Here is a 13,637-nt window from a genome sequence, read left to right as displayed (position 1 = left end):
ATACATACACATCCCCCACTCCACCATCTCTCCGAGTACATGGACTGTTATGTGGGGTTCTTCAAGATTGCCCTCTTCTCACCTCACCTCGTCTACTGCCACCTGCTGGACGGTTTGGAATTTACCACAGAGCTGAACCTTGCAACGGTTTGTCTTCTGTACGTGTTTCCCCTCCTGGCAGAGCAAAGAGCAGAGCACTGGCCACCACTGAATGGTACACACTTTGCCAACGGGTTTGGCAGAGGCAACCTCCTCAAGAAGTAGAGTCGACTTTGCCCTTTTCTGTACACTGTCACCACATGAATCAGTCAATCCAACTTGTTGTCCAGCTGCACAACGAGGTATCTGTGGTGAGATGACAGAAATGCTTTGCCTCAGCTTGGCGACAGGAATTAAACACTGATAGATGAACGTGATATCTGCAATTTATTTATACATTTTCTTCAATCCATGTCAAACAAATAATTTGTTAAACATGACGAATCGTTGGTTGAGTGTTTTAAAACACTACATTATTCACTAATCATTTACTTATTTACTTTACTACCAACATTAATCATTACTGACAAATGTGTGTAAGTGATTTGTTCATGACTTTCAGTCCAATTAGTCTTTGTACTAACTGCTATATAAGATAAGATCAGACAAGATGTTCCTTTATTAGTCCCGCAGAGGGGACATTTCCAGTATTACAGAAGCAAAGCGGATGGCAAAAAATAAGAAGCATCAGTAAAAACAGCAAACAAGCAATACAAATAAGGAAAATAGAAAAATATGAACAATTTGAACAATGAAAAACACAGTGAACACCAGTGATGTGTATTATAGTTCTATTTTTGGAGTCCACTCCATAGTCGATGGCTAATGCCACCACGGTGTCATTAAAGTGCAGTCCAGTTTATTGTTCATGAGAACACCCAGGAACTTATAAGATGTCACCATCTCATCTCCATTCCCTGGATGTCCATTGATTGATCCAAGCTCTCAAGTCACTTCTCTGTACCCTCTGTCGTCCCCAACTGTGACGAGGCCGATGGTTGCAGAGTCATCAGAGAACTTCTGCAGGTGTCAGGTGGTTGTGTTGTATGAGAAGTCTGCAGAGGGAAGAGGATTCCTTATATACTGTGGACGGAATAATGCCTTACAAATGCTTTATACATGATAGTTATGATAACGCGTCATCAATATTTTGAGTCAATAATGCTATCATTTAGGTAGCATAGGCTCTCAGTTAATGCTATCAGTCCATTCATAGTGGACCTGTGAGTCTCAACGACTGACAAAAATCAAATAGCTACCAAAATGGTGTATTTACTTAAAGACAAGACGTCTTTATACATATTGACAACAAAAGTGTCCACAGCAAGAGGAAACTTCTTGCTTGCTCCGGGGGCCCGGTTGGTTCTCTCTGATTGTATAAAGTGCTTTGAGACGCCTTTTATTGTTATTATTATTATTATTATTATTATTATTATTATTATTATTATTATTATTATTATTATTATTATTATTATCTTCCTGAGCTGTTCCATATCAGAGACGCTTTCCAGTCAGTTCACAGAAGAACCTTAGAACCGTAGGTTCAAAAAGGGAAAGACGAGGCCCATCCAAAAAGGTGATTTGACAGACATTCTTTAACCTATCAAATCAGAACTGGACCCTTCATAGTTGCTACAGTCTGTGCAACTTCACTATTTACTATTGCTTCACTGTTGGTCCAAGGCCTGGCACCAGAGCTCTGAGGCAGAGTTGTTTGCTGTTACGGACGGCGGCCACCGGGTGGCAGTCATTCGTTGAGCCGTGTGTGCGTCACAGAGGTCCTCTTGTTTGTTTGTTTTTTGTTCTTCTTCTGCGTTTTCTTTCGACGCGAGCAAGAAAAATGAGCGGTCACGGACGGTGGGTGCGGTGTGTGTTGCATGTGTTCGCCAAGTCAAGAGTTTGGAAAGTGGAGCCGTTACGGCCATCATGAGGCGGACAGGAGTGACCAGCAGCTCTGCGTGTCACTTTAGTCCTGACAGTGTCCTTCCGTATTCTGGACGCCCGTATTTATTTATTTATTTATTTTTAATGTATTTTAAAGATGGCTGTACCATTTATTTTTCTACACCTGCTACAATATGACTCGAAATTGTAGTCCATGAGGAATTCAAGGCTAAATATGCAGCTTCAGTTGTTTTAATATCAGCAAGCCATACACTGATCGGATATTAATATGTAACAGGAAAATAAAAAAGGACAGACATGGACATTTTTGGCCTGAATATTGGTCATGGGAAGTGTTATCTCCAGTTTGTGCTCAGTGTTATTTCAATTAAGTACCACTTGGCGGCAGCAAAGCGTAACCTTTCAGATTTAACTTTAAGTAAAAAGAAACGTGAATATGTTGTACTTAGGTCCCATTTCCTCTCATGAAATATTGGTGACCTGCAACCATTGGTATTTCTCATAATATCTTTTGATAAAATGTCAAGTGAGAACTTTTATGTTGTTTTCTGTGACTAACAATCTGTATTTAGAATGCCCAGTATTACTCTTTGTAACCCATTGATGCCTGCCTAAAATTTCAGCTTGCAGAGATTTGAATATGTTTACACAATATTATGAAGTTGTTACTTTGTATGGGGTTACCAAGAGGATGACCGTTATTGTCATCTAGAATTTAAGTGTGATCATCGCAAGACCTGAATCAATGTTTCCGTTAAAAGACAATTGATAAAGCTGCAGTGTTGCACAATTGGGCAGCTGTGCAAACAGGCAAGACGACAAAGGAGCAGGACAGACATTTAGCAACTTGGCTGAAAGTGTACCTGTGCTGACGCAAAGTTGACTTTAATCAAAATCTGATTGTGTCTTATCAGTGCAAGTGGGAGCCAAAGACCTCTTCAGAGTCACAGCTGGACCCTGATAGTGTTCACCTACTGGCCACTCACACTGTCATAAAGGTAAAGTATTTTTTTTTTTGTATGCATTTCATTTATTGAATAAGATAAATGAAAACAATCTCTGTTATTAATAATAATCACCAGATGAAAGCAGACTGGAGGAGACCACAACTTGATGTTGATTTGTTATTATTTTCTCCAACAGTTTAGTAACAATTTTAGATTTGTTGGGATCAAATTGCAGATGAGAAACTGTGCTGTCAGCCTTAAATCATCATGCAAAGTAGAAATAACATCTAGTGTGATAACACTTTAAAATTAAATTGACACATCAATGACACTGCCCTCTAACTGGACCATTATTTCACAAAAATGGAGGAAAATACGGAGAGATTATATTGTTAATCACATTAGTTAAACACATTTTTATATTTCTCAAAAACACACACACACGTTTTTTTTAAATTAACCTGGACATCAACACATTATCTTCAGCTGAAAGAGAAGTTCAGACTTCAGCATGCAATGGAGTATTGTGGTTTACATAATTATAAGTGTAAATGACGCAATATTCCTTGTGCTACGCTGAACCTGGTTAATGTTTGCAGACATGAAGGTGTTACACTGAACGTGTTAAAAGTGGGGCCTCACCACATGTGAACGTAACAGGTTCCAGTTTCACACATCTGTGTGATTTATCTGTCCTCTCACCTGTGTTTCAAGGATTGATATGTTTCAACTGTACCTGGGTTAAAAAAAAAAAAAAAGTTATTATATTGTTATCACTTAGTTATGTGCATCATATTCTATAACAAAATATCTTTTTCAAACATTGTTTAAACAACATAAAGTCTGTTTAACATAAAAAAAGGCTGCTGGAAAGTTGTGAAATGTTACCCACAACATTCTGGAATATTTAACTGAATGAACACCTGTAGTTCATATAGTTTATGAATTCATATTGCATACAGGAAAAAAAAAAAGTGAGAGAGATCTCTTGTGTATAATACCGTGATGACATGCTTAAAGTGCATGTCTAGCATGGAAGCACCCATTACTACTAAGTGTTTGCTTGATGTTTTGAGGTGGATTGTTGGAATTATCGCACATTCTCAGATATAAGAAGTTCTGAGCAGTTTTGAATCACTATATACGATTTTATGAAATGCATTATTGTCATTTGTCACACAACGCTCACAACTCGATGTGCAAGATGGATGTGTTCTGTGGTTTCGTTCTTGTCATTGCTCCTCAGAAAGGAAAGAAAATGCTGTTAACGTTGCTGCTTCATCCAGGGATTTCTTCAATGAAGGGATTGGCCTGGTCTTACGTCTGGTGGCCACAAATGGATCAAGATGTTGAGAGGGAAATAAACTAGTTTAATGCATGTCAACAAAATGTTATGTCCGCCTCGAAAGTACACTTACATCCCTGGGAATGGCCAGAGAATCCCTGGACTCAACTCCATGTGGATAAGCGGGTCCATTTTTAGACAAGATGTTTCTGGTGCTGGTTGATTCCCATTCCAAATTTTCTCCCGGTGTCTGTCTCTGCACGCCCCGGGGTGCTACAGCTTACTCCCGTTTCCAAGAAATCCCTCAAAATATAAATTGGGAAGGCAAATTGGGAACTCTAAATTGTCATCGGCGTGAATGCGCTTGTGAATGGTTGTTTGTCTTTCCACGTGGCCCTGCGTTAAACTGAAGACAGCTGGGACAGGTTCCAGCACCTCCCGCCACAATGAGTGCAGGAGAATTGAAAATTCAAAAATGAAACAAAATGAAAACTATTTATACAGATCATATGTCCATGGATAGTATTTCTACTTCTTTTAAAAACCGACTAGTTGAATTCCACTCTATTTGGGCAACAATAATCCAATTAGACCATTCATAATTGACACCCATGTATAGTTGGCTGGTTCCACAGTGGGGGAAGGGTTTGGTAGTTTGGAACTGTTCCCCCAGTTGCGGGGGTTAGCTTGGCTTTTGCCCCAGGTCTCCTTTGAGCCAGTGAGTGGGGGATGGTGACCCTGACAAGGGGTTTTCTGGTGGTATCCAGTCAACCAGGGCCTCTCTTGCATTTACCCTCAGATGGTTGTCTCTCATGATGCCTGGGGAAGTTGGGTGTCTGGACTATCACATCCCTTTAGGCCTCACACCTCTTGGTTCAAACGTCAGATACGGCACTTTCACGTCACACAGTTTCAGCACAACTCACCTCATCTCTTTCAACATCGTTTCAGCTTCTCTTAACACATTTTTCATTGTGACGTTTAATATCACCCTGATAAATACTCCAAGTACAATAAATGCACATACAGTATAGTATTGAAAAAAAACAAATAATATCAATTTCACCCCATTTGTTGAAAGCAAATGGTCCTCCCCCAGAGTCTGGATCTGCTTGAGCTTTCTTCCCACTGATTGTTCTCGCCACTATCACATTGTTCGCTCTGAAGGGCTCTCCCTCTTCCTTTGAAATGTATAAATGGTGGTGAGGAGTTGTTTCTGTATCCCCTCAAGGGTACATTACCTTAGCCAAGGCATTCCCCAACCCAGCTGAATGGAAATTGGTCATTTACGTTCCCCTACATCTATTACACACAGTACTGTAGTCTGTTTTACGCTGTCTTTCTTGCCAGAGAACTTCTCTGGTCCTTTTCATACGCAGTGGGTGCCTAAGAGATGTATCACGGCTGCACCTGCAGGTCCACCAACCCAACTTTGTTGTTCACACAGAACCCAATGAAGGCAGTACTTTGCGGCATCACACCATCTGTTTTCACATCTGTGTGAAAACAGAACCACCTTGTGCTTTAACATAGAGCCACCTTCCCAATACACATCAAGACGTGGACACCAGCAACTGTGTTGATAGCTGTAATCTTGTAGTGGCTATAATACTGGCATGACGAATTTGGGTTTCCTAAAAAAAAATATGTTATTTTAGGTAATAAACGTGAATGATTTGGAAAATAAATTAAAAGAAAGAAATGCAAGAATGTTTGCTGACCAAAGCAAAGAGGTTAGAATTGGGATTACACAACTAATGGAAGAAATAGATGAAATTCTGGAAATGTGGAAAAAGGAAGTGGAGAATAGGGAGATAAGACAGATGAGGGGAGCTGAAACTCTCAGCTCTGCAGAGAGCACACACACATACAAGCAACCCCACCTTATACAAGACCACTGTTTGGTCATGGTGGTAATGCCTCTGCTCAGAGTTTCCAAGCAGTTCTACCGTAGCTCCCACAAAAGTGGACCTTGATCTTTCTTCCTATCAGCCTCATCCGCTACCATCACCAGCACCCTCTACATCTGCAACTTTGGGGCAACCAGCTGAAGAAACAGCTCTTCCCACACCTGTTGCTCATCCGCCATCAGCGAAACGGCCAGTGCAGGCACCAATGCCACTGCTTCAACAGCAGGTACAGACACAGTCCTCAAACCAACAGACTGTCTTTGAATCAGCAGCAGTCTCTCCAGGCCTACGCAGGAGCAGCCAGCATCCCTCAGAGGTTGCAGGCAGCCGTGCAAATGGCTGTTGTAAAACAGACTTTAAAGGAGGAGGGGAAAGAAGGAGGACAATGAATAACCAGTTTACAACAGGCACTGGTGGAGCAACACGTACGTCAAATACAACAAAGTATGAGTGATTATGGTGAGACACGAGATGAAGAAGCTGCTCCTTCAGCACTGATGGTCCAGGTGGGAGGAGCCCAAGGTCCTATACTGTTTTTTTCCGTCTGTGGGCCATGACTGACTTGAAGGAGGCATTAAAGCAGCTTCCTGCTGCCACCGAGGGTGGAGAGAACCTTGCTAGAGAACTTTTACTGTTTTGTCATACTCACATGCCTACTTTTCCTGAAATAAAAATCCTGCCGAGCAGACGTCTTACACCCAGCCAGTTTGTGAAACTGAGAGAAGCCGTGCTGTGTTTGATTAAACAGCAGTGTCCTGAAGCCAGAAAACTACCCAACAACTCCAACTTCACCCCCCTATGAAGACCACCCAAAGAATTCCTTCATCAAAGCACTCTTGCTGCAAAGCAATTTGTAGATAATCCACACCACTGCCCCCTCTCGGCCACTCAGACCACAACCTTGTCTGTCTGTAGCCTGTTTAACCCCCGGTGTGTGACACCAGCAGAAAAAGGCTGTAAAGATCGGGTTGGATGAGGAGTGTGAACAGCTGGGGGGCTGCTTTGTGTAAACAGACTGGGACATTGCAACTCACATGGGGAGGACGTCAACAGTCTGACCCACTGCATCATTGATTGTGTTTTAAGTTCTGCGTGGAAAACACTGTGCCATCCAAAAAGGGACAGTTTTTCCCAAACAATAAACCTTGGGTGACCCCTGGAAGGAGGAAGAAGAGGGCATTCATTTCAGGGGACAAAGAGGAGCTAAGGACATTCATCAAGGACTGATTTCAAAAATTTGGCTGAAGTAGCGCTTGTAATTCCAGTCTCCAGCATGGCAGCAGAGTGCGGATTCAGCCTCCAGAACAACATAAAACAGCCACGTGAAGTCGTCTGTCACGACAATGGCATTTGCAGCAATCCCACTTGAGACATTTGGTTACATGCAAGCAGGCACGCAGTGTGAAATGGTTTGCTTAGGCCACAGCCAGTGAATTGTTGTTATTTCATTGTGTTCATACTGTGGCGTCCGGGGGAAGCTGGGTGCTGCCACCAGAGCTGCGAGGAATCATGAGGAAAATCTGGTCGGGAGAATTATGTATTATGTTGTGTTGCTGTTTAAGTGCGAGTGTGTGTGTCTGTGTTACTGCGTCAAGGGGAATGTTTCATGTATGTTGAGTGCATCAACAGAAGAAATGCAATAATTTGGTGTTTTCCCACATATGCATCATCTCAAATCATCACACACAAATTAGATTTTAAAAACACACAATAAAGAAATCCATAATTTCACATAGCACTTTTATTTAATTAAATTTAATACAGCAGCATAATATAAAAGATCACTTTTCATTTCTTACTAAGCCATAATATCCATTGAATAGAGTGTTTTAAAAGAAACACCCATTAAGACTTTAGGAGGCAAACCTATTTTATCCCAGGATATACTATACCATCAAGCTTTCCTCATGCATATACTTACAATTGCACACCCCAAAGCAGCAATACACTAAGAAAGACAGTAGAAGAATACAACTGGCCCAGTTTTGCAAAGGTAGAAAATAACAGAGGCAAAAGGTATACAATATTTGATGTGAACCGCATACTTAATAGTAAATACAAAACATTTTTTGTGGGAAATCCAATATAACATATGGAAAAAAAATATCTATATTTCAATAATATAACATGATATGATACGCACTTAATAGTGTTCAGTGACCTAAGTAACAATTTTATTATATATTTTTTTTTAAAATAAAAAAAGCATTTTGGAAAAACATAATTTACTTTTATTGAGGAAGTTCCCTCTTTCCCCCTGTGCCCTATATTGTGTGATTTTAACATACCAAATTGTACCAGTTGTCCTCAGAGTTATGACTAACTATAATCTTCACAGTAGCCAGGCCAGAAATGCAGTTAGTATTGAGATTGCTAACCAGTGTTCACTTGTTGCATGTAAGTATAGCCAAATATCTGAACAAAGCTGTTTGCAGACGCAACAATTCTTTCCAATGGGACATTAAGACTCAGTCCAGAAAGAACTTTGGTGTTAGATGTCATTAGACACTGTTATCACCTTGTTTTATAGAGAAAGCATCACTCCAAATGTTCCCCTTCTTCCCTATATTTTCACAATGATAAATATCTATATCAGAATTTGAGCATGCTGTGTCTTCTCCTTAGACCAAAAAAAAAAAACTCTTTTAAAATGTGTTCACTACTTTAAAACTGCCAAAAAACTATTGCATCACAAAGCTAAACTCTTCATTTTGTTAACATGCATGATCACTGCACGATAATGTGATTTTGGCAATAACACTTGCATTAAAATTCAGGACTGAGGCTTAAATCTTGAAACCTCAATAAAAACTGCCTTTGGCTGGCATGGCTAGTGGAAGTAGGACTGCAAGGTACCACGGCGACGGACATCAGTTGTCCAGCAGTGGAAGCCGCCACCGAGGGAATTGGCATGGCGAATATTCACCTTTATGGTCTGAATACCTGTTAAAAGAGAAACATGAGCATGAACAATTTGAAATGACCCACAATTGCATACGACCACTGTGATGTATGACCTTACCAAGACTCTCAAACATTTTTTGAATGCTGCTTTCGTTGGCCTCCACCATAACACGCTTGTCATCCAACATCAGGACATTCATGGACAGCCATTTAGAGGACATCCACAGTGGGTGGTCTACAAAACATAAGACAGTGATGAAGACCACTGTACTGTACGTGCAGTATTTGTATGAAATAAAAATTATAAAAATCTAGGACTGACCATCAGAAATCAATGGTGTTGGTGGTTTCATAATTGTCCAACCAGCCTTTTTGAACATTTCAATCTGGCAGGAAAACCAAAGAGCAAAGATTGTTACAGTGGTTAACGTGAGGTAAGCTCTGACACTAAATGCAACCCAATGCAAAGAGGCAAGTGCTACTCTGACATCAAAAACAGCATATTGGAACAGGATACAGAAATACTATGACTGATCAGTTTTCATACGCTGTTGTTTTACAGTGACCACTGCAGAGTGACCACCATTTCTAACATTTAAGATAATTTGTGAGTGTAGACATTCTTGCACCTGGTGACATGGGCGATCAGGGTTTGACAGCACCAGTCCTGGTCCGATGATATTAAAAGTGGCATCAATGTGCATAGGGTTAGGGTCCTTAAATGAGATAATGTGGATGTTGTAGTCTGGGCCCAGGTGGCGACGCATCCATTCTATTCCCATGTAATTTGTAACCTGTAAAAACAGTGATGCATGACAGGGTGGAAAATTTGCTTTAACAGTCTTTGCACTAATATGACTACAATGCCAATATTGTTGACTGAGACACAGAACAATTTTAAACATATAATGGGCATTCTCCATATTGCATGTTGCAAGCTGAGCTGGGCACACAAGTTGGAGATTCTTTGTACCTGACTCCTCTGGACAAAGATATCCTTCCCAGCTCGCATGAAATCAGCAGCATCAAAACAGGGCTCGTACTCTGTAGTCACAAACTTTCCTTGGGCGGCCAGTATGTGTCTGTCCTCCACCGTACGCATGGGGTAGTGCTAAAAAAAAAAACCCACATCATTATCATATAGATTCTTGTAGAATTGTGTGATCACTCACCATTGACATTTTAATCTCATGGTACTGAACCTTACCTGATCATACAACTCATCAGACATGGTGGGCTTGGGGGCAGTAGTCCACTTAGCACCTTTCCTGAAGTACTCCTTGATCAATGGTCTGTAGGCTCGGTACTCAAAAAAGCGAGACCTCCAGGCCATTGGAGCCTCAATAATCTCATTGCCCACAACCAAAAGGATGTCTCTTGGCATAGCAGCATACATGCCTGCAAGAAATTGATCAATATATGATGATTGAGCATTTGTAGTGCCTAGTACTTGCAAATTAAAATTCTATGTTATTTTATTCAAAAAAGGTATTCCTCAAAAAAAAAATTGTCCATGGAAAAGTATGGCAGAGAATACTGTTCTTTGCTGACAATCTTGTTTGTTTCATAATTTGTGTTACTATTATTACTTTGGTCAGGTACACACATTAATAAACACATAACTTGACAACGTGTGCTAATAACAGACTATATAGATGGTATGTAAATGTATTATTTACACAGGCCTTTTTACCTGATGAAGTAAAATCTGGAGTCTTGTACTCCAGGGACCAGTCAATTGGTTCTGGCCTCCTCACTGTGACGCCCTCATGATGCAGAATATTGCACATTTCTTCAATCTCAGCAACAGCCTTTTTCAAGTGGTCCGCGGGAAAAGGTTTCCCCCCATGTTGTTGGTAGAAGGTCCAGTACTTGTCATATGTGTTGGCCTGCGCAGTGGTTGTCAACAAAATGAAATGAATACAATCGGGTGACAGTAATTTGTTGCAGACACAATTGCTATTATACTTACTTTCACTTCTGGAGTGAAAGGAGGCACGTGGGCATTTTCTGCACGACCCACAATCACCTCCTCAAGAGGGTCCCATTCATTGTAGCTGCACACGGGACACTCCTGCTCCACGGGCTCAGTAACATGGTCATTCTCGAGTGCGCGCTGCGACTGTGCAGCAGCTGCAGACGAGGTGCTCTGGAGGGCCCTCTGCGCCCACCCAGTCACCGCCCGGCCAAGCTGGGGAGGGGAGAGAGACATTTAGAATATACTGTACATGTTTGTATATCCATATACAGATATACAGTAGATATATACAATACTTAATAGTACAGTCATTGTCTTTGGTTTCCAGTAATATTATATACTATTATATGTATATAGTATATTAAATTGCTTAAAAACAAAACAAAAAAACTCCTGGAGAGATTTTAAAAACAATAACAAAAAAAAAACCCCATATGGTTAAAATAAACAATTTTGTTTCTAATAGTTGACAAAGGCAATCCATTCAATGCACACAGATTGACGGCCAGAAGTCGGCTGATTAAGCCATGTAGCTATGACAAGAAATGCCGACAGATGGTTTCGAGCAAAGTCCACGTTTAATTAAGACGTTATCTCGAAAGATATTGTTGCCCCCGTTGGCTCGGCTGCAGCGCAAGTGTCACTGAGTTTGAGAGCGCACCTGTGCCAAACAGCTGCTTGCTGTCACTCATGGGAGCACGAGGAGAGGACAGAGTTCTTTCTCACGCCAAGTTGACTGTAATCAGCCTCGATAAAAAGTTTTCCCACCCAATCCGTGATTTTTTTTTTCCTTTTTTTTTTTTTAAACTGAAAACTCTCTTTCTGATTAGGCTGCTTCTCCCCCCCACTTTCCCACTGCAACTGCGTGACTAAAAATAGCAAATCAAAAGTGACCAATCAAATCAAAAAAACTATCTCGAGCTTAGGATGCAGCTCTGGTGAAGCATGCTGAACAACATTTTAAGCATCTTTATTCTTGTGCATTGACATGTGCTGTGCGCCCAACCTCTATCCCGTTAAATACCTTTTGCCATTTAAAAAAAAGAAGGAAAAAAAAAGAAAAAAAGACCAAAAAAGACCAAAAAAAGAGGAAAATATGAAACCACCGTGTTACCAACCATGGCTCCGATCAGATGGGCAGCCTCGGCCCCTCTGCTACCTCCTCTCAGACACCTGACTCGCAGCATTGTCCGATGTAATGGTGAGTGCGTCAGTGAATTCAAACAGCAGCGCAGGATCCGCCTCTCAGTAGTGCTGACCGTCCTGGACGCCTCGCCTTTATAGAAGCGCGTCTGCGTGCCTTCCACAACCATTGGTCGCCCCCAAGTCGGGGAGCAACGTGACTTTAGAAAAAGCATTTCTGAAACACAATCCCTGACGCCAGCAAATTCTTATCAACTGGCTCTTAAACGTCAAACAGAGAGTTGTCGCTCCTGCACCCAGAAAAGTCGGATAATTCCGACGTGCTGGCGACGCGTTTCACCTCATTTGACTTGCGTTGACGCACACGAACGGATATTTTATTCGTTGAATTAAAATGTCAAACGACTGACAATTAACTTTTTTGGGGGGCTTAAGTCATTGATAAACCAATGATAAGCATCTTTATATTGCCGTACAACGAACACACAGTTTAGTAAATAAAAAACAGCCCCCCCCCCCCCCAAACAAACAAACAAACACACAGAAAACAAAAACAGAACGAAAAAACACAAAGTGCCATGATTCTCGTCCTGATGACTTTTGCTTTGCACCACAAACTACTGATGAAACAGCACTAAACCAAACAAGCACTGCATACCTGGCGCCCCATATTACCTCAAGATACCTCTCAAAGTATTTTTGTAACCCACTCTACTGGTCCTCTACAAATTTAACGTGGTTAATAGTAAGTACAGCGCAGCTGAAGAGTGACATAGGACACAGGGTGCACTTTGAAAAGGCGCTGATAGGAGCACACGATAGAGCTGATTGATCTCATAGTGGTTTCGTAACCCAAAGACCTCATTGACCTCAGCTTGTGATAGACTGGGATGCACTGATGACATCTGCAGCTGCCGTGAGTTTTCGCGGGCCACGTCGAAATTGCGGAATCGGTACAATTTTTGTAAGCAAGAGCAAGACGCTGTTCTCACCGCGGGCGTATTAAAGCGTCCTTGATTTTTGTGGTTTAAAATCACGTTTGACAAAACTGCCAAGCGACTCTTTTAATATGCACGCAAGTGTTGCAGCGTCATCTAGTGGACGATGTCGTGAACACAGCCTGGGAGTCTTTACGTTTAACGTTAAAAGTATTGGTTTTACTTCACAGGAACCAAGTCACGAAAAATAACACGACACGTAAAGGACGTAGTTCCTCCTTTCATGTACAGATTTAAAAAACAAAAAACAAAAAACAAAAACAAAACTGAAAACATAGCATAACATAACTTAACAACACTATGTATTTTGTATTGTCATTTATAAAGCGAAATGTACGTGGCGGGAACGGGATAAGCCGAAAAGCAGCCTGATCAGCCGTCCAGGCTCATTTTAAATTGAGACAGTGACACCTACTGGATGGCTGTAAAACTGCTGTGTGCCACCCAAACGCTACTTCTTCTTTTTTTCTTTTTTTTTTTTTTCAAACAAGTTCCCTTCAGTTTACAGTTTGGTTTGATTTATGCTTA

At 41.1% G+C, this 13,637-nt stretch overlaps 1 protein-coding gene and 1 long non-coding RNA gene across 2 annotated transcripts; one reads left to right on the top strand and one right to left on the bottom strand.

Moving 5' to 3' along the window:
• The first annotated feature begins 2,662 nt into the window (after positions 1-2,662).
• On the top strand, positions 2,663-8,275 carry LOC142902632 (uncharacterized). The gene is made up of 2 exons (XR_012929121.1): positions 2,663-2,942; positions 5,624-8,275. It is a non-coding gene; the product is annotated as an uncharacterized LOC142902632 (long non-coding RNA).
• gatm (glycine amidinotransferase (L-arginine:glycine amidinotransferase)) lies at positions 8,267-12,296 on the bottom strand. The gene is made up of 9 exons (XM_076047869.1): positions 12,087-12,296; positions 10,963-11,181; positions 10,684-10,879; positions 10,198-10,388; positions 9,964-10,101; positions 9,620-9,784; positions 9,313-9,376; positions 9,109-9,225; positions 8,267-9,029 (listed from the first exon to the last, which is right to left on the bottom strand). The coding sequence occupies exons 1-9, from the start codon at positions 12,279-12,281 to the stop codon at positions 8,917-8,919; spliced, it is 1,398 nt and encodes a 465-aa protein (XP_075903984.1). The 5' UTR covers positions 12,282-12,296; the 3' UTR covers positions 8,267-8,916.
• Positions 12,297-13,637: the final 1,341 nt, after the last annotated feature.

The sequence above is a fragment of the Nelusetta ayraudi genome, unplaced genomic scaffold (genome assembly GCF_046127955.1).
Source record: "Nelusetta ayraudi isolate G7.1 ecotype Tasmania unplaced genomic scaffold, CSIRO-AGI_Nayr_v1 ptg000005l, whole genome shotgun sequence".
Lineage (NCBI taxonomy): Eukaryota > Metazoa > Chordata > Actinopteri > Tetraodontiformes > Monacanthidae > Nelusetta > Nelusetta ayraudi.
This window is presented reverse-complemented; position numbering and strand designations above follow the sequence as displayed.

Excerpts from the sequence above, each read along its gene's own strand:
- gatm (XM_076047869.1), bottom strand. The coding sequence starts at position 12,281 with ATGGTTGTGGAAGGCACGCAGACGCGCTTCTATAAAGGCGAGGCGTCC. Across the intron at positions 9,785-9,963 it reads TCTTTGTCCAGAGGAGTCAG|GTTACAAATTACATGGGAAT; the intron begins GTACAAAGAATC and ends CTGTTTTTACAG. Across the intron at positions 9,030-9,108 it reads AAAAATGTTTGAGAGTCTTG|GTATTCAGACCATAAAGGTG; the intron begins GTAAGGTCATAC and ends CTCTTTTAACAG.